This window comes from Apodemus sylvaticus, chromosome 1 (genome assembly GCF_947179515.1).
Source record: "Apodemus sylvaticus chromosome 1, mApoSyl1.1, whole genome shotgun sequence".
Classification (NCBI taxonomy): domain Eukaryota; kingdom Metazoa; phylum Chordata; class Mammalia; order Rodentia; family Muridae; genus Apodemus; species Apodemus sylvaticus.
Genome location: NC_067472.1, coordinates 16,884,083 through 16,901,620, shown reverse-complemented (window position 1 = coordinate 16,901,620; position 17,538 = coordinate 16,884,083). Strand labels below are relative to the sequence as shown.

General features: G+C 53.5%; 1 protein-coding gene across 9 annotated transcripts in view; it reads left to right on the top strand.

The window, feature by feature from the left end:
* Window positions 1-2,638: 2,638 nt before the first annotated feature.
* Window positions 2,639-17,538, top strand: part of Pax2 (paired box 2) — a 79,639-nt gene continuing 64,739 nt past the window's right edge. For 3 of the 9 annotated variants that reach the window (XM_052172301.1, XM_052172300.1, XM_052172298.1), the window contains exons 1-3: window positions 2,654-2,696; window positions 6,392-6,557; window positions 7,184-7,381. In XM_052172301.1, the coding sequence (XP_052028261.1) occupies window positions 2,654-2,696; window positions 6,392-6,557; window positions 7,184-7,381 (407 nt within the window). Of the gene's footprint in view, window positions 2,697-6,388; window positions 6,558-7,183; window positions 7,382-17,538 lie in introns of all 9 variants that reach the window. The other 6 variants (XM_052172299.1, XM_052172303.1, XM_052172297.1 and 3 more) reach the window with 3 other exon arrangements.

Genomic DNA, 17,538 nt, shown 5'->3' with positions numbered 1-17,538 from the left:
GCTCCCCAGCATGGGAGCTGACCCTTTTAGGCCAAAATAACTCTGTTTTCCTCCCCGCCCCCTCCCCTTCCCTATGCGAAGTTAGTGCGTCTTGCTGAGGTTGTGAGGTTATGAGATTTGGCCAAAGCAAACCCGGGAGCGCCATCTGCAGGCCTTGAGAGAAAGGCACTGGCTTTCCCGACAGGACCCCTGAGCCTCCTACCCTCCTGCGACCTAGTCCTCAACCCAAAGAAAGTGGGGACAGGGTGGTGGTGGGCAGATGGAGAGATGGCTTGTTTTTATTTTTTAATTTTTTACTTTGCAGCAGTTATCCTGCAGTTGGAATAATCTAGTCGGGAATTTCCAAGAGACAGGGCAAAGGCCCAGATCACAACGGACGCAGCTCCCCAAGGAAGGAAAAGCTCAGAATCCCGTGTGGCTGATCCTGGCCTGAAACTCACCCAGGATGCGGGCAGTTCTAGATGCCCGGTAGGAGTCAGTCTGAGACGGGTTGAGTCTCGTGGGTGCTTCCCCCAATACCATCTACTGCTAAGGCTTTTTCGCTAGAGGGACAGGGGCACCGTCTGCACTCAATGCCCCTCCTCTGGGCTGCAGGAGCTGCAGACACCGCCAAGGAGTCTAGGGTCTGCCGGGCAAGAAAGCAATGTCTCGCAGCTTGAGCTTCCTGGAGCCGCCCTTTCTCAGACCCAGGGAAGCCTGGGAGGAGGGAGCGAAGGGGGGGAGAGAGAGTTAAAACATCAGCTGAAGTGCCAAGATGATTTATGAGACGAGGGAAAATATTTCATAAAGATCTCCCGGATATTCTGTACTTAACCAGTTAGGAGACAAAGGGCTTCTCTCGCCTAGTGCGTGCGAGAGGACCCCAGCGAACAAGGGAGCGAGTGCGGGCCAGGCTGCAGAGACTGGGCCAGCGGCTCCGGCAGGAGCCGGGCCAGGCCGGCGTGCTGCGCCAGCTGCGCTCGCTCGGGATCCGCAGAGCTAGCGGCGGGCGGCGCTCAGTCGCGTTCATAGCCTCCTCTTCTCCCCAGCCGGGGAGAGAGAACGCCTTGGTCCCGCCTTGGGGCTTCTGCATCTTCTGTCGCTGCCGCGTTCAAGTCGCTGCGCGCCGTCTCCCGGCACAATCCCTTCCCTAGCTACCCGAGGGTCCAGGTGCCAAGTTCCCTGGCTCTCCTGCCATCCGTTGGGTCCCACCAAGGCAGGTGGGTTCTAGCCAGAGGCCTCTAGCTTGATTCCAAACCAGGCGTCTGGGCTGCCCAGACTCCGGGGAGGGGGTGCGCGCCACCGCGTGTGGGACGGGAGGGGACAAACTGCTGGGCACTTTGCCCCGGAATGAGAATCAGGCGTGCGTGGATGGGAAGGTACCACAGGAGGAAAAGGCGAAAGGGAAGGACCAGAGGGAAAGGGAGGGAGGAAGGAAGACACAGGGAGAAGCGGAAGGGAACTCAGCGCAAGGGTAGCCGAGTTAGGACGGGGGATGCGGACTCGCGGGCGTCTGGGATCTGCGGGCATTGGCCGGTGGATGGCAGGGCTGGGCGAGTTAGGGCTGAGAGCCGGCTTCGGAGCGCAGCGCGCTCGGAGGCCCTCTGTGGTTGCCTGAATATTCATTAGGCTGGCCGCTCTTTATCCTTATCTAACGTTTATCTTCTTGGCGAGTTTCGTTTCTCAGTGTAGTTTTAATCCGGGGCTCCCATTCCTCCTCCCCCTGGCCCGCTCCTCACCCTCCCTCTTCCTTCGCCCGCTGCTCCCTCCCGTTTCCCCCTCCCCGGCCCTCCCCTCGCCGGCACCGGAGTGACAGGCGCGGGGCCCTCCTTGCAGAAGCTCGGGGCTCCGGCGCTGGCGAATCACAGAGTGGTGGAATCTATTGCCTTTGTCTGACAAGTCATCCATCTCCCGGCGCGGGGAGGAGGAGGGGGTCTGGAGGGGGCTTTGCAGCTTTTAGAGAGACACACACCGGGAGCCCAGGCTCCAGTCTCCGGCCGAGTCTTCTTGCAGCCGCAACCCACCTGGGGCCAGCCCAGCGCTGCGGGCGCCGCTTGGCTCCCAGGCTGCCTCCCTCCCTCCTGGCCCTTCGGTCGCCGCGGCTTGCGCCTGCCTTTTCCGGGGGCGGGGGCCGGCTCGCACGCTCCCCTCCCGCGGGCGCCCGCTTGGACATCCCGGGGATTGCTACTTCTCTGCCAACTTCGCCAACTCGCCGGCACTTGGAGCGGCCCGGCTCCCCTCCTGGCGCCCTCGGGCCGCCCCCGCCCTGAGCTCTCTTGGTTCAGAGCCTCTCGGACGACCCGGTTCCAGGGGAGCTGAGTGAGCCGTCTTCCCTATCCGGCCTCAGCTCTGGCCGCAACCGGCGCGCGAGCCATGCGCCCCCAGTGCCCCTTGGTCCAGCCCGTCGCCCGGGGGCTGCTTTGCTGACTGCCCAGCCGCGTGCCCCAACGGTGGCAAGTTGCAGCCGCTGCGGTTGCAAAGCCCAGCGGGCCCGGAGAAGTCCCGGCGTGGAGCGCAGCGCGGCGCCCCCCGCCCTCGCTTGCCCCCCAGCAGCCGGGCGCCCGCTCACTCTCCCTCCCCCACCGCCCCTTCCTTTTCTCCTCAAGTCCTGAAGTTGAGTTTGAGAGGCGACACGGCGGCGGCGGCCGCGTTGCTCCCGCTCCTCTGCCTCCCCATGGATATGCACTGCAAAGCAGATCCCTTCTCCGCGATGCACCGTGAGTACCGGCGCCCGGCTCCTGTCTCGGTTCTAACCTCGTGTAGCCCCAGCGCGGCCCGGCCCCCTGCGCTTAGGTCTCACCCTAGAGGCCACACTGGCTTTCCCCGTCCCTCCTTTCGCTGTATTTCTCTTACCTAGTGTTTCTCACGCCTTCAGCTACCGTGTTTTTGGCCACTTTGCTTACGTTCTGCCTGCCTTTCTACCTTCCCTAGTGTCTCACCTCCCTCGGCTTCTTCCACCTGCTCCTCCTTACCTCGCGGGACCCATAACCCTGGGCCCCGGTTCCAGCCACCCTCTCCCTAGTCAGCCTTTGCCCTGGACTGAAGGACTAATTGGCAGCAGTTTTCAGACTGTTCTCTCTCTCTCTCTCTCTCTCTCTCTCTCTCTCTCTCTCTCTCTCTCTCTTCTCTGTCTCTCTCCCTCTCTCCCTCTCTCCTCCCTCCCTCATCTCTACCCTCCTCAAACTTAAGAGTTGTGGGTAATCAGGAGGAGGCTCCTAGCTTGGGCAGCCTCGGAGTCAGGACAATTGTGGTGAAGATCCTGGGGGTGGGCCCCCCTTGTGAGCATCAGTTCTCAGCCTCTCTGGTTCCCTCCAGCTTAGTTAAGGCTTCCTGGGGGCAGCTTTGAGACATCCCATCCGTCCTCCCACCCTCACCTCTTCCCCCTCTTTCACTTCCCTTTTAGCCAGGAACGCGGGAGTGGCAGGAGAGGGTGGTCACTTTTTTTATTTTGCCCAGAGAGGGGATAGTTCTAAAAAAAAAAAAAACAAAAAAACAAAAAAACAAAAACAAAAACACTGAGGGATTTTGAGAAGAAATCAGGGAGAGAGCTAGAGGTAGACCCTTCCAGGCCAGCACCCCCTGCCTGCCTCCCCTCTCTGTCGAGAACCACGCAGCCAGCGCCCTGGCCAGGGGGTCAGCAAGAATGAAACTAATAAGAGGGAAAGAACAAAAGAAAGACAAATGCCAAGGCTGAGGAGAAAGGAACGAGAAATCAAACCAAGAGGGGAGAAAAATCAAGGGAAGAAAATTAAAAAGATGTGAGGGGAGAGAAAAGGAAATAGGGAAGTAGTGTAATGATATTTGAATGTATCTAATTCATAGCGGGTCTTTAGCTTGGAAAACTATTTGTCAGGTATTTTCCCTTGCTTAAAAAGATAAATAATATTCCAAGTAGAAAAGCCCTCCCCATCTATAGATTAATAATTAAGGATAATTTGTAACTTTCCACAAGGTAACTTTGAGACCTAGACTGATTTGTGCTTTAAAATGCGATCTAAGAAGAGGGAGCCGTGTTTTGTTTGTTTCCTAAGCACATATTGAGCTTCATGGGATGATTAAAAAAAAAAAAACTCCTGGAATAAAATATAGTTCCCTAAATAATGTTTAGGTAAAGGAAACCCAAACGCGAGACTTCGGGCCGCTGCGTGCGAATCTCTCAGCCGGCCGGGAAGCCTCGCTCTTTTTCGGAGGGAATGAAACACAGTCCACCCACCGGTTCACCCAGGCGGCCGGTCTCTGCCTCGGCCCTGCTGCCGCTGCATCACTCGGGGATTTTTTGAGGATTGCTTCCTGGACCCGCCAGTCGGGGCCAGTGACAGGGAACCACTTCAAACCCAAAGGGGAGCAAGGCGAGCAGAAGGTGGTGGAAGGAAGGGAGACAGGCTCTGCGTGGGCCAGCGAGGCGGCCGACTAGCGGGCGAGCGGCTACAGCCCGGGTCTGCGCCAGCGGCAGTTGCGCATTCTAGGCCCGGTTCCGCACAGATCCTCCGCAGCCCATCGGCCCTGAACTCGGGCGGTGCCCGGTTGCAATCCTCACCCCCTAGATTGGGGCAGAGGGGCCGGGCCCGGAGCCCGGTGAGGCTGAATTATTCATCTTTAATCTTCCCGCAGCTGCCGCCTTTTCATACCGGTAACGCGAGTTCTCCCGGGGCCTAAATTATTGATGGTCCGGGTTTGTAGGGAGCAGAGGGTGGGGGGAGAGGGACCAAAGATGGGGAGACCATGGGGATAAGGGTTGTAAGATAAGAGGTTCTGGTCTCCCCGGAGCCACTCGATTAGAGGCCTCTGTCCAGGGGTTTCTCCCAAGCTTGTTTTGTTCTCCCTATAAAAAGATGGGAGAGATTTAAAGGGGGCACGATATGTGCCCGCTTTCTCCGAAACTCGCTTGAGACCATGGGGCAGTGGCTGCAGGTTGCAGACCTTGTTTGGCCTGGTTCTGCTGCTAGAAGTATCTGCGGCTGGATTGCTGAGTAACTGCGGCTGCAGGTTAATCGCTCTAGGTGCAGGATTTCTGAGCTGCTTTAGGCCGTGGAAAATGGGGCACCCGGCAGCAGCCTTGAGCCTGACACCCGGTGGCCTTCTTGGCTTCCAGGTTGGGAGCCCTCGCCCAGCTGGACGGGAAACCAGGGGCTCGGCTCTGGCCGCTGGAGCAACCGCCCCTACTGTTGGGTTTCGTAGGCAGCTGCCGAGGTCTGAGAGAGGTCAGAGGATCCCGAACTGGCTTAGGCTGGCAACGCGGAGTGCCGGAGTCCTAAGTCCGCAGGTGCAGTTCCTATCCTGCCACCTTCGGGGGAGACTCGGGGTGGGGTGGGGGCACTAGCCTTGTGTGGTAGACAAGCGAACCCCAGCAGACGGCATTTTTCAGCCGCTGCGGGTAAGAGCGAGACTCTTCGCCGCCTCGCGGTCTCTGAGCGCAGCCGATCCCGCACCATCGCCTAGTGTGCCGCTCCTTTTCCACCTGGATTTCTTTCCACTATAGACATTAGAGATGCAGAGGGAAAATATTGTTCAAAACACCTGAAGAGCGAAAACATAAAGGGAAGAAAAAACTCCCGATAAAGACAAAAAAAAAAAAAAAATAAAAAAAAAAAAAAAAAAAAAAAAAACAGGGAAAGAGGAAACAGTACGAAATAGGGACAAGGGGAGAAGGAAGAAAGAGGTAGGCAGCGATGGTGAAAGGGAAGTGTTTGACTTAGTCCCTCTTTATGCTGAAGACTCCGCTGAGCCCAGTCAAGCAGACCCCGACCCTCCAAATCCATCTCGCTCCCAGCCCTTGTGAAACCCAAGCCGCACCAAACCTGCGGCGCAAGCGGGTTCCCAGTCAGCAGCAGTGCTGTTCCCGCCCGCCCGGCCCTTCCTTTCCCCACTTCCCTACTTTCACCCTCCTGACAGTTTTCCTCTTTTATTCCTCTCCTCTCCATTATTCAGCTCCTCTCTCCCTCTCTCTCTCTCTCTCTCTCTCTCTCTCTCTCTCTCTCTCTCTCTCTCTCTCTCTCCCCCTCTCTCCCCCCCCTCTCTCTCTCCTCTCCCTCTTCTCTCTTCTCTCTTCTCTCTTCTCTCTCTCTCTCTCTCTCTCTCTCTCTCTCTCTCTCTCTCTCTCTCTCTCTCTCCTCCCTCCCTCTCTCTCTCCCTCCTGGCTTCTCTACTCTTCCCACACTTTCTTTTTTGCGGAGCACCGGTGTGAGAGGCGGGTTCTTCCCTAACCCAGCATCTGCGCGCTTACAGTTAGCGGGGGTTCTGATACCGAGTCCTCTATCCAGACCGCCCACCAAGCCACCTTTCTCCCCAGTCCTGGGATCTGCCCCTTAGCTTTGCCTGCTCCCTTCGCACGTGCCGGGCCTCGGACCCTGACTAATGGCCGGTCCCTGCTGTGTGTGGGGTGTTGTGTTTTTTTCTTGTCTCTCCCCAGCAGGGCACGGGGGTGTGAACCAGCTCGGGGGGGTGTTTGTGAACGGCCGGCCCCTACCTGACGTGGTGAGGCAGCGCATCGTGGAGCTGGCCCACCAGGGTGTGCGGCCCTGTGACATCTCCCGGCAGCTGCGGGTCAGCCATGGCTGTGTCAGCAAAATCCTGGGCAGGTGAGGGCCGGGTGCCGCCTCCCTTCCCAGCTGAGGTTTTAGTTAAAAGTCGAGGTGCCAGACAGGATAGGAAGGAAAGGGATTGAAGGATCTAAAGGGCCCGCTGCCCCTTTCCAGAAAGGCATTGAAGTAATGGCTGGGATTTGGAATGAGGGCGGAGTAGGGTCTGGCCAACGTAAACCAACTCCGAGGGCCTCCAAGAGCTACATTCAGAAAAGGAGGGATTTCCCCCGCAGCTAATCGATGTGGATGGGGTTGGAGGAAGAGGGTCCCAAGATGAGAAAAGGCAACATTGGGAAGACTTCAGGAGGGTCAGAAGGAACTCCATGATTCGCGTGGGGTCAGCTCGCCCAGCATGGGTCCTTCTCCCCTGCTTCCCAAGTGGAAGGGCAGCCTTCTACTCCCGGGGATGCCTGCTCTATCCACTGTGCATACCCAGCCACTCGCCCGCCAGTTTCCCACCCTAGTCAAGCGCCTTCTGGAGTCTCACTCAGCTACACAGGGCCTTTTTCCCTTCACGCCGATGCCTAGGGAGGGAGAGCGGCTTAGCAGCTCTGGAGCTTGCAACCCCCCCTGCCCTTGCCACCACCGGCTTCTTGCTGACCCCGACGGCCTTCCTGGCCCAGGTACTACGAGACTGGCAGCATCAAGCCCGGCGTGATTGGTGGTTCCAAGCCCAAGGTGGCAACGCCCAAAGTGGTGGACAAGATTGCTGAATACAAGCGACAGAATCCGACTATGTTCGCCTGGGAGATCCGTGACAGGCTGCTAGCTGAGGGCATCTGCGACAACGACACAGTTCCCAGCGTCTCATCCATCAACAGGTGAGCAAAATCCCCCTGGGCCTGGAGGGCAACCTTCAGTTCCCTACTCCTGCCTCACTGGGCTATCTCCCAGGACCTCTCTCGGCTCTTTGTCTAGCCTCCACCCATCCTTTCCAGGTCCCAGCCTGAAGTCCTCTGGACATGGTAAATAAACCTGGGAAGCAGAAACAGACAGACAGACAGACTGACTGACAAACAGACAGACAGACCTTTCCAATTCAAAACTGAGTTTTCCCTGCCAGGCTTCTCCCACCAGTGTCCTGGAAATGAATCCAAGTGTTTGTGGTAATTAAGACTCCAAGATTACCCGCCTCAGGATCTAGAGACACTCACAGCCCATAGCAAAGTCTTTAAAATGACCACTGTCTATTCACCGCCTCCAAACAGAGTTTTTCTTTCTAAAGTCACGTACCCTTCCCCAGGGGCAGCCAGAATCCTGGCTCCCTTACCCTTCAGCCAACTCCCACAAAGCTTGCCTCCCAGGAGCCCAGGTCTTGCTAGCCAGCGCCACACAAATTTCCGGCCCAGAAGCACTGGCATCCAGGTCTGCAGAGCAGATGCCAGCCACCAGCCAGGACTTGGCAGAGAGTAGAGGAGCTGGACCAAGGGCTGGGATGCCAGGCAGGGAGTGAGAGTTGGGTCCCTGTGACAGACTCCTGGGAGATACTGCCACCACTAAGCTTGCCTGGCTGGAGGCTCGGATCTTTTCCAGAATGCTAGGTTCAGACACTGGGACCACGCAGGCTCTACTCAGTTCAACTTGCAGAACACTCGAGTTTCTAAGTCCCCAGGTCTTTCCAATATGGGGTCTGGGAAGCCACAGGGTCATGCTTTACGCATATGCACCCCATCCAGTGTGTGCCAGGGCATCTCTCTGGGGTGACTCCAGAGCGCTCAGGCAACTTCAAAGCCCTCAAACCCAGACCAGCTTCCTGACCGCAGAACTGTGCAGCTTCAACAGTTGTGTGTGGGAGACTCTGGACTGTAAAAGTCAGAGTCCAGCCAGAGGCAGGCATCCACCTCCCAGGCACCCCCAAATCAAGAGACAGCTGAGAGTTTTCCCCTCTGTTATTCTTCCTACGCTTCATAGGCCCATTATCAGAACAACTAATAATTCACCCGGTACCTCTCTCTGCCCTAGCATCACCTACCTTTTTTTTTTTTTAATCCTTTGCAAATGATGTGGAATTATCCCAAATCATCCTGAAAACAGCAGGTAAAATTAGCTGGTAGAATGTACCTTGGCTAAAGAAGATTCCCTCTGCCACACTCCTGCTGTAACGTGCGGCAAGGCGACCCCGGAAATTATCCCAGTGTGTGCCATCTGTATTAAAATGGTTATTCCGTTATGAACAGGGTAACATAATACTGATCAGCTAATTATACACCCTCCGAAACCCTCCAGCTTCCCCGGGCCTGGCTCAGCCAGGTACTGGAAATGCGCGGCTGTTTGACATTCACTTTCCAAAAGAGCTGGAGATAAACACTGGGTGGACTGAGGAAGCAATGGGTGCTTTGCATTTATAAGTCAAGAGGCTGGGGAGGTATTGAGGCAGGTGTGGCAGCGGACAACACTTTGTTGGTTTGTTTGTTTTTTTTTTTCCCCTCCTTTCTTTTCTTTTTCTCCTGAGCCACTTAATGACTGCTTGTGGTCCTTGCAAAGAATAGAGCTGAATTCTTTAGAGGACAGTAGCTAAGCCAAGAGTGGCGGGGGTGGAGTAATGTCACTGGGCTGGGTGGTGGTGCTCTGGGGGCCATTTTGGAGATACACTTATTGTCTGTGGTGGGAATGGCAAGCTTTTGGAGAGTCCAAGACGGACAGTTTCAGTGGTGTGCTTCTTCTGAGTGGAGTGTGTTGGCAGCCCTGCCTGGCACCCTCCCTGGTCACTACCCCTACAGCACGTATCCACGGATAGCTGGGCTACTTTTAAAGCTGGTTTAGGTACAAGTTTGAGGATGTTTCATCCTAAAGCATAGAACACGGAGGACAAGCCTGAAACTCTGATCAAACTTCAGAGGTCTGAAGGGTGCCCACCCAACCCGGAGAAAATCGACTAGCTGCTGTGTGGTGAGCTTAGGGGAAAGAACGGTCCCAAGCCTGACAGCTCTGAGAGCCACAGAGGCTCTTGGGAACAGGATACTATCACTGGAGATACACACAGGCTTCCTTTGGGTGTGGAGATAGAAGCACTTCCGGGTAGGCATGGCTGAAGGTAAAAAGGAGCGTAAGCCTAGGAACCCGGAAGCCACCAGCCAGCACCATGGGCAGCCCTGGCTGTGCAGTTAAGCTTGCTTTGTCAATGGGATCTATCAGGCTATTTTAAATTTTGCTTTGGGAAGAATCCTCCCATGGTTGAGACTTTGGGAAGATTGGCTAGGGCTTCCCAGTGTGTCACTGGGACACATTTGGACATCAGTGTCATTCCAGTGGGTGAAGCAGAAGGGGAAGGTTCTTTTGGAGCCATGTGTCATGCAGATGTGTGATTAAAGGTGTGGCATTGCTGCTGGTGCTGGTTGTCCCAGGGACTTGGGTCTTTCTGTTTTGAGAATTCTCAGTCACTGCAAGAAGGACCTTGAGAATGACCTGTGTGTGCTCTGGGAAGTGGGGAGTGGCTGAAGTCAGAGCTCTGGGGATAGTAGGATGCCCTTCTGTGGTGCTGTTATCATTAGTACATATGTATGTATGTGTATGTATACATACATATATGTCCCGAGTAAAGGTGCTCAGAAGCTAGCATTGGCTAGAAAGGACGTCTACAACCTGCTCTAAAGGAACACCCGAGCCAAAGGTTTTCCTCTTCTCCTTCCCCAAACAGATGCTGTCGCCACACTTGAAATATGTCATTATGGCTCTAAACTAAATCACTCTAGATGCTTTAAAAATGGTTTGGGTACTCTCTGGTCCTGTCCAACCTGAGTTCTCCACCCTGGCAAATCCTCAGAGAAACGCCTCTCTGGGCCGAAGGTGTGGTAGTGAACCATCCACATCTGGAGGCCACCAGCTAAAGTCTTAGCTCTGAGCAGCTCATGGGATTTATTGAGTCATTATAAATATCGGGCTACTTAGTGTTGAGTGCGGAGTTGCCCTTGCTTCAGCTTCTGTTGGGGACACTCTGTTGGGGACACTGTAAATAGGTAACTTCAGATTGAAACCTGGCATGGGAAATGACCTACGGGCAGAGTAGAGATGGGAGATCTGTGTACCTTAAAAGGAGGAAAGGGCCTCATCAGGTTGAGTTATCGACAAGGCCGGAAGGATTGTCCTGATGATATCACCGATCTTCAGATTGGAGTGTTGCCTTGGGCAAAGCATGGTGTGTAGGGTTAAGGCTACATCCTCAGGTGTGATCTCAAGCCAGACGATGCTTGAGGCAAGTCAATACTTTTGGGGGCCACAGACTCTGTACCCTTAGATCTTTGCAGTGGACACTTAGGGCTTGCCAATCACCTCCTACTCCCCATTTTCTTTCTTAGTCCATTTGCCTTAAAGTGAGTACATGCATTCTTCCTGGTTGTGGCAACACTGGCTTCAAGAAAGCTCAGTGCCATGTGAAGCAATGCCAGCTGGTACCCCCCCCCCCCCCGTTTCCCCACTAAGCAATTCACAAGTGTTTGCCATTGGTCTGGTGGAGAGTGGGCAGTGGTCTACCAGTTGTCCTTCCAAGTAAGCTGATAGTTACTAACCATAGCCGTGGGAATTCTGAAAACTTATCCTAAACCAGCGCATCTGTCTCTGCCTCTGGAACTCAGACCTAGGTCACTTAGATTTGACTTACTTGGCCCAAGCTTGGCATGGGAGCTGGAACAGGGGGTGACATTGCTTGTCACATCTCTAGATCTATGCAGTGGCTTGCATTGCCATTACTTTTGGTGTCAAGACAAGGAGCTAGGATGGGTCAGTGAGTTAAGAAAAAGACTTCATCCCAAAGAGGAATGAGAAAGATCAGGGCAGAGAACATGTCTTGGGGCTCTAGGCCTCAGGCAGGACTTGCAAGTTCTTCTCTGTGCTTTCTGTCTCAAAGCCGTGTTTAGCCACTTTTTTCCCAGTGGGAGTCTCTGCTGTCCTGATCACCAATCCTTAGACAGGCATGTGAAACAGGTGTGGTCCTTAACCTGTTTCTTGTGTTTTTAATGCTTCACATTTCACGTGTGTGTGTGTGTGTGTGTGTGTGTGTGTGTGTGTGTGTGTGTGTGTGTGTTTGGGGTACACCTAGCCCAGTGCTTACAGTGCAGGTCAGAGGACAACTTGTGGGAACTGGTTCTCTCCTCCCCTGTGGGATCTGGGAATAGAACTTTGAAGGCTGTGATAGACTTCTGGGCCAGACTGTCTCCTGTTGGCTGGATTGTGGTTATTCAGGCGACGGCGTAGGTTTTCAGTGGTTGGCTGCTTTGAGTTCCTACCTCAGCTGGCAACGTTTGAGAAGTAAAGATGAGGGGGTTATCCTAAAAAATAAAAACTCCAGATTGGGTTTAGAAGGTAATGTAGAGAATAAAAAAAGGGGGAACCCCAAAATAAACAAATAAAGTCTCAACTGTTCTGAAAACTCAATAAAACAATCACATCAAATATGAAGAGGCATAAATCTTGTGTCTGCACAGGTAACCTACTCGATTGCCTTTATTGTCGCTCAGGCTGACTCCATTTATTACCATCCACAGCCCGGGCAAAGGAGACTGCGTGGAGGGTGGTCTCTGGTGCAATCCTACACCCGAGAGGCAACAATCAGCCCATACAGCCAGGGATTTCGATGGGAGCCAGGAAGGGCCCATCTGTCTGCATGAAACCAATCAATAACTCTGTAACCAGAGCCCTTGTCACAGGGAAATGGACAACACAACAGTTCAATAGAGGGGCCACAAGGGGAATTAGCCAAGTGGAGATGGTGCCAGGCAGGAGCAGCTTCTTAAGAAGGGAAAAGGGTTCCTGGAGGAGAGACTGGGAAAGCAGGGATGGCGGGGCTCGGCATGCTCACAGGCACAGGTGAGGGTCTGCTGTGCAGTCAGCCTTGGGAAGGAGAGGCCACGCTGGATGTTTAGAGTGGTGGGATACATGTCCTGGAGGACAGCTGGGGAAGGGGCTTGTGATGCTCATGAGGTGGTTCAATTGCCAACATAATGGGGTAGACTTGAAGGCTAGAACATTCTTAGCGTTCGACAGAGAAGCAGCTATGGTACGCAGCACAGATGAGTCATTCCTCCCAAAGTGTGCATTCTGGAGAGGAGGTTCCCAGAGGAGATGGAGGCCCTGCTTATCAGTCTTCTCAGCAAAACTGATGAAGGAGCATTTTAATCCAGGGGCCCAGTATCTACTCTCAGCTTCCTCAGGTGCAGACCTGGCTATTCTGCAGGGCCTTAGAGCTCAGGGCTCCCCTGAACCCTTCCTTGATGCCATACAGCTCTTCCACTGAAAGGAGAATGTATACATTAAGAAGTCACTTTCCGTGTCCTTAAAAGAATCCAGTAGATGGGACCCATTCACTCTGCCAGTTGCCTAGACTCTTAATGTTTGTCATACCTCCTTCCCTGTCAGACTAAGTGTCCAGAGTTCAGGTTCACAAGGTAGGGGCAGCTACGGACAATGAATCACCCAGAGGACACAGAAGGGTTCCTGAAACCTGAAGACCAGGGCCTTCCATCCGCGGGACCCAAGCAAGGGTAACAGTGGTTGGAGAGAAGTTAAGTCTCCTGGATTATCTGTCAACCACTGGGCAGAGATGATTTTCTCTTGTGGATCACATTTTCTGGATTCGATGCTATCAAGGTATAGTTAGAATTGTATGCAAAATGTATGCACAATGGCCTATAGGGGTAAAAGCTGTTAACGTCTGTGTGGGAGACTGTGTGTCTGTGTATACCCATATCTATTCTTAGGTACAGGGCTCTGAGGCCAAAAGAACAAAGAAAATGGTCCCCAGTATGGGACCTGCCATTACAGTGCAAGGCTGGGCACTTTGTCCTTGGCTCGAGTGGTTAATCAGCAAGTCAGTCATTTGGCTGGTTAACTGCAGTGGCCACAGTCATAGAGTTTGGCCAAAGATGATTGCATTTCACAATTTAGACGACTTGGGTCCAATTTTTCCATCAAACTTGTTTGTATTACAAATCTCAATAAGTCCAGTTAACCCCAATATGAAGACCTTGGCTGCTGGGCTCCCCCTTTGTGATGGAGATTTTTGTGATCATATGTGCATCCTTATTTTGACACTTGAGCCCATGCATGTGTGTGTGGTGTGTGTGATCCAGGAAACCACAGCTTATCTTCAAGCCATGGAAGTATGAGGATTTCTTGTGCTTCTTTTTTTTTGAAATATTTATTTATTTATTTCATGTATATGTGTGCTCTATCTACATGTACACTTGAATTCCAGAAGAGGACACCAGACCCCATTACAGGTGGCTGTGAGCCACCATGTGGTTGCTGGGGATTGAACTCAGGACCTCTGGAAGAGCAGTCAGTGCTCTTACCCATGGAGCCATTTCTCTAGTCTCTTCTTGTATTTCTTGAGGGACAATGCGATGAGAAGATATTTTGTGTTGAGAGGGAGGGAGAAAGAGGGGGAGGGGGAAAGAAAGGAGGAGGGAGAGAGGGAGAGAGAGGGGGAAGAGAGAGAGGAGAGAGGAGAGAGGAGAGAGGAGAGAGAGAGAGAGAGAGAGAGAGAGAGAGAGAGAGAGAGAGAGAGAGAGAGAGATTGGGAGTAAAATAGTCATCTACTCTGGAGTTTGACTTTGGATGTGGCGGGGTAAGGAAAATGGAGCCCCAAAGTCCAGACTTGTGCACACCAAGAACAGTGATGGAAATGCACGTCCCACAAGGGTCACACACCGATGTTTTCAGGGAAACTGGCAGGAAAAGGAGCAGGGATGTGTACAGGAACTGGAGGCATGGGCCCAGCCTACAGACATTGATACAGAGATGGTCTTTACCCTTACCATTGTCTGAGTGTGTGTTGTACATGATGAGGTCTGAGGATGACTTTGGGAGTTGATTCTATCCTTTTCATTCTACCCTTCTTCTGTTTGTGTGCACAATGTGTGTATGTGCACGTGCACACAGGCCAAAGGTTAATGTCAGAAAACAGCTCCCCCCCCCCATAGCTTTCAACCTTATTTACTGGCAAAAGGTATCTCAGTCAAACCCAGAGCTTGCTGAGATGACTAGTCTTGCCAGCTGGCTTGCTCCAGGAATCCCATCTCTACCTCCTGGGCTGGTCATTGCACATGGGCCACAGCTCCTGCTCAGCATCCTGTGGTTTGGGGGAATCTGGATCTGACTCCTCTGGTCCACACACTTGCACAACAAATTCTTTACCCATTCCAGCCCCTCCCCCGACCTTGGAGGTTCTAGGGATTGAACTCAGATTTTCAGGCTTGCAGGGCAAGAGTCTTTACCTGGTGGGTTTCCTTGCAGGACCCAAAAAAGACAAATTTTAACAACTCTGTGCTAACCAAATAAAGAGCACTTTGGGTCTGATTCTGTCTTGGGCAGCAGTTGGCAGCCTCTGGTTGGAAGTCTACACAGTGATCTCTGGTCTAGGACAGAGCTGTGACCTCAGTGTAAGTGCGAGAGAGCCAGCGTTTCCCCTACGCCTCAGCACAGAAGCTCCTGGGGTGTCCACGGAGGATGCTAGAGCTCTCTCTAGCTGGAGGAGGAGCAGCTGAGTCCTGAGGAGGATGGCAGGCAGGTGTGAGGCAGACTGCAAGAGTGATGGGGGAGGTGAGAAACTGAGGGGCTGAAGAGGCCTGGTAGCCTCCTTGGCCTGCATGGTATTTGGGAATGGAACACAGCAGTTGAGAAGGGAACTGGAGCGCCATGGTCTACGTAAGGGCATTTGGTTCCCTGAACCATCTCAGATGCGGCTAGAGAAAGCCAGTGCCCGGGGTAGCTGTTTGTTCAGGCTGGTGGCATTCTCAGAAGCCCAGAGTCGGCAAGGAAGAGAAGGAGAAGCCAGCTGGGGAGATGTTTCCGACACGAGGATGGGGCGGAGGAGGCGACATTGCAGGCAAATCCTCAAGGTCAGAGTTTCCTGATCCTTTCCAAGAGACAGCTATGGGAACATGAGCACGGCTATGACCACCTGCCCCTTAGCATTCTGCATATCCTGGCAATGGTTGTGCTGCCGTTGGCAAGCCCAAGAAAAGAGAGAGGCCGAGGAGAAGGCAGGGTAATCCCCGCCTTCTCGGGCTCCACAATAGAGCTATCTGGCGTGTAGGGCCACACTGCTCAGGACTTCCTGCTCTGCTTGCTTTTAGGCAGGCAGGTCTGACCATGGTGAGCTCCCTCCGCAATGGAGCAGAGAAAGCTGGGCGGACGTGCCAGGCCGTTCCTGGCAAGGTATGCAGCAGGGCAGCTGACTGAAAGCGAGCAGTATTCACCTTGCAGGCACAGCAGAGAAACATGAGGAAGGATGCAGGGACCTGGAAGAGAGAGCAGGAAGGGCGTTAAAGAGCTCAAGCAAATGGTGGCTAGCTAGTCCTGGGGCTGCCTTTCCTGGTTCTGGCGCTCCCTCTTGGCACTGGAGTCTTTGAGGGTTCGGATGCCCATACCTTCCAGGCAAGGGAAGGGGCTCAGGAGCGTTTCTAGCAGTGTCGGGATCTGATGAATCGCTGAGGTAATCAGGCACATGTACCTCATTCTGACCCTTACTCTGCCAGCCTTTGTCTGACTTCCACCTCAGAGAATATGATGGGCCTCTGTGTGGCTTTGGTTTAGAGAATGTGTGCCTGGTGGTTTCTAGCTTTGCCTGGTTTTCATAGCCTGGGCGGTTGGCCTAGCATTGCCGGGACATCTCAGAAGTCAAGTCTTGTCGAAGTGAGAGCTGACATCATGCTTATTCAGAAAGCTTCTGGCTTGCTGGACTGTGGGATCCCAAAGCAAGAATCCCTGGCCTCACTTGGATAGTCTGCTTGTTTGGGATGTTACTGAATGCTCCCCAGCGGGCGCAGGGTCAAAGGGACAGTAGATGTCCTAATGGGTCAATAGCTAAGGATCAGGTCAGGCTTACAAAAGGTTCTGACACAATTGGTAGGCACGACTGTATCTGGCAGTATGGGCCCGCGTGCGATCAGTGCAAACTGGCTCTGTTGGAGGCAAGCGTGTCACCCGTGTGGCATTAGGTGAACTGGTGGCCACAGCATTGGTTGTGTTTACCTGTAACCTCAGAGGCAGGCTGTGTAGAGATGAGACCAAAGGTCAGGATGGTTATCGGCTATCATCTGCAGCGTGCGCCGCCCGCCAAGCTCCTCCCTCCTCCTGGGGTTAGATGGATGGGTAGGCGAGGCCAGTCTCTGACTGAAGAGTGAGGAGTTGATTCTGATTGAAGAGTGAGGAGAAGCAGATAAGATAAGGGAGGCCACCTTTCCTCCAGGGATCAATGGAGGTGTCATGTTCCCCACTCTTTTGCTTTTCTGAGAAGGGCAGGCCAGATTTCCACTTACTGTGACTGTCTGACTTCTGAGAAAGCCAGAGGGAAGGAGATTCCTTCCGCCATGGTCCTGGGAGGGAAAACCTGGCAAATTCCCAGGTGAGAGAGAAAAGGCAGCAGAAGGAAGACAGCAGGAGAGAGGGGAGGACCGGATGCCTTGACACTGATTGGCCCCGGCCTGGTGTATGGCCGCAGAAAGCCCTGAGGTGGGGGGGGGGAGGTGGGGGGGGTGGAGGGTGAGGAGGAAGGGCAGCTCTGAGGCTTCCAGCTAGCCTTCTGGGCCTGGTGCTTGGTCTCCTGTAGAGGGCACAGCTCTGCCTCTAGTCCAGTCTCTTCTAGAAACAGGGGTCACCCTCACTCCCTTCTAGAAATAGGGGTCACCCTCACTCTCTATCCACCACCCTCCAGCCTACATACAACATCTGCCTCTTCCTCCACTCCTGTTACCTCAACTCCTGACCCTAGGGAGACACTCTAGAAGGTCGTGCAGACTTCTTAAGAGATGACCTCTCAGGGTAGGTAGAAAAAAGTTGAGAGAAATTCATTTCATGGCTAGCGGCTGCTTAGAAAAGGCGATTCCGGCATACGAGTGTGATAAATGTTAACTGAGCATTAATCGCATTAAAGAGGGCCCTATAAACTTTTCATTTCTAATTAAATTCGTCCAGTGATGCTGCCCAAGCGAGTACTCTGAGCCTTTGTTTATGTGGAAAATTAAAATGCAAATACAATGGG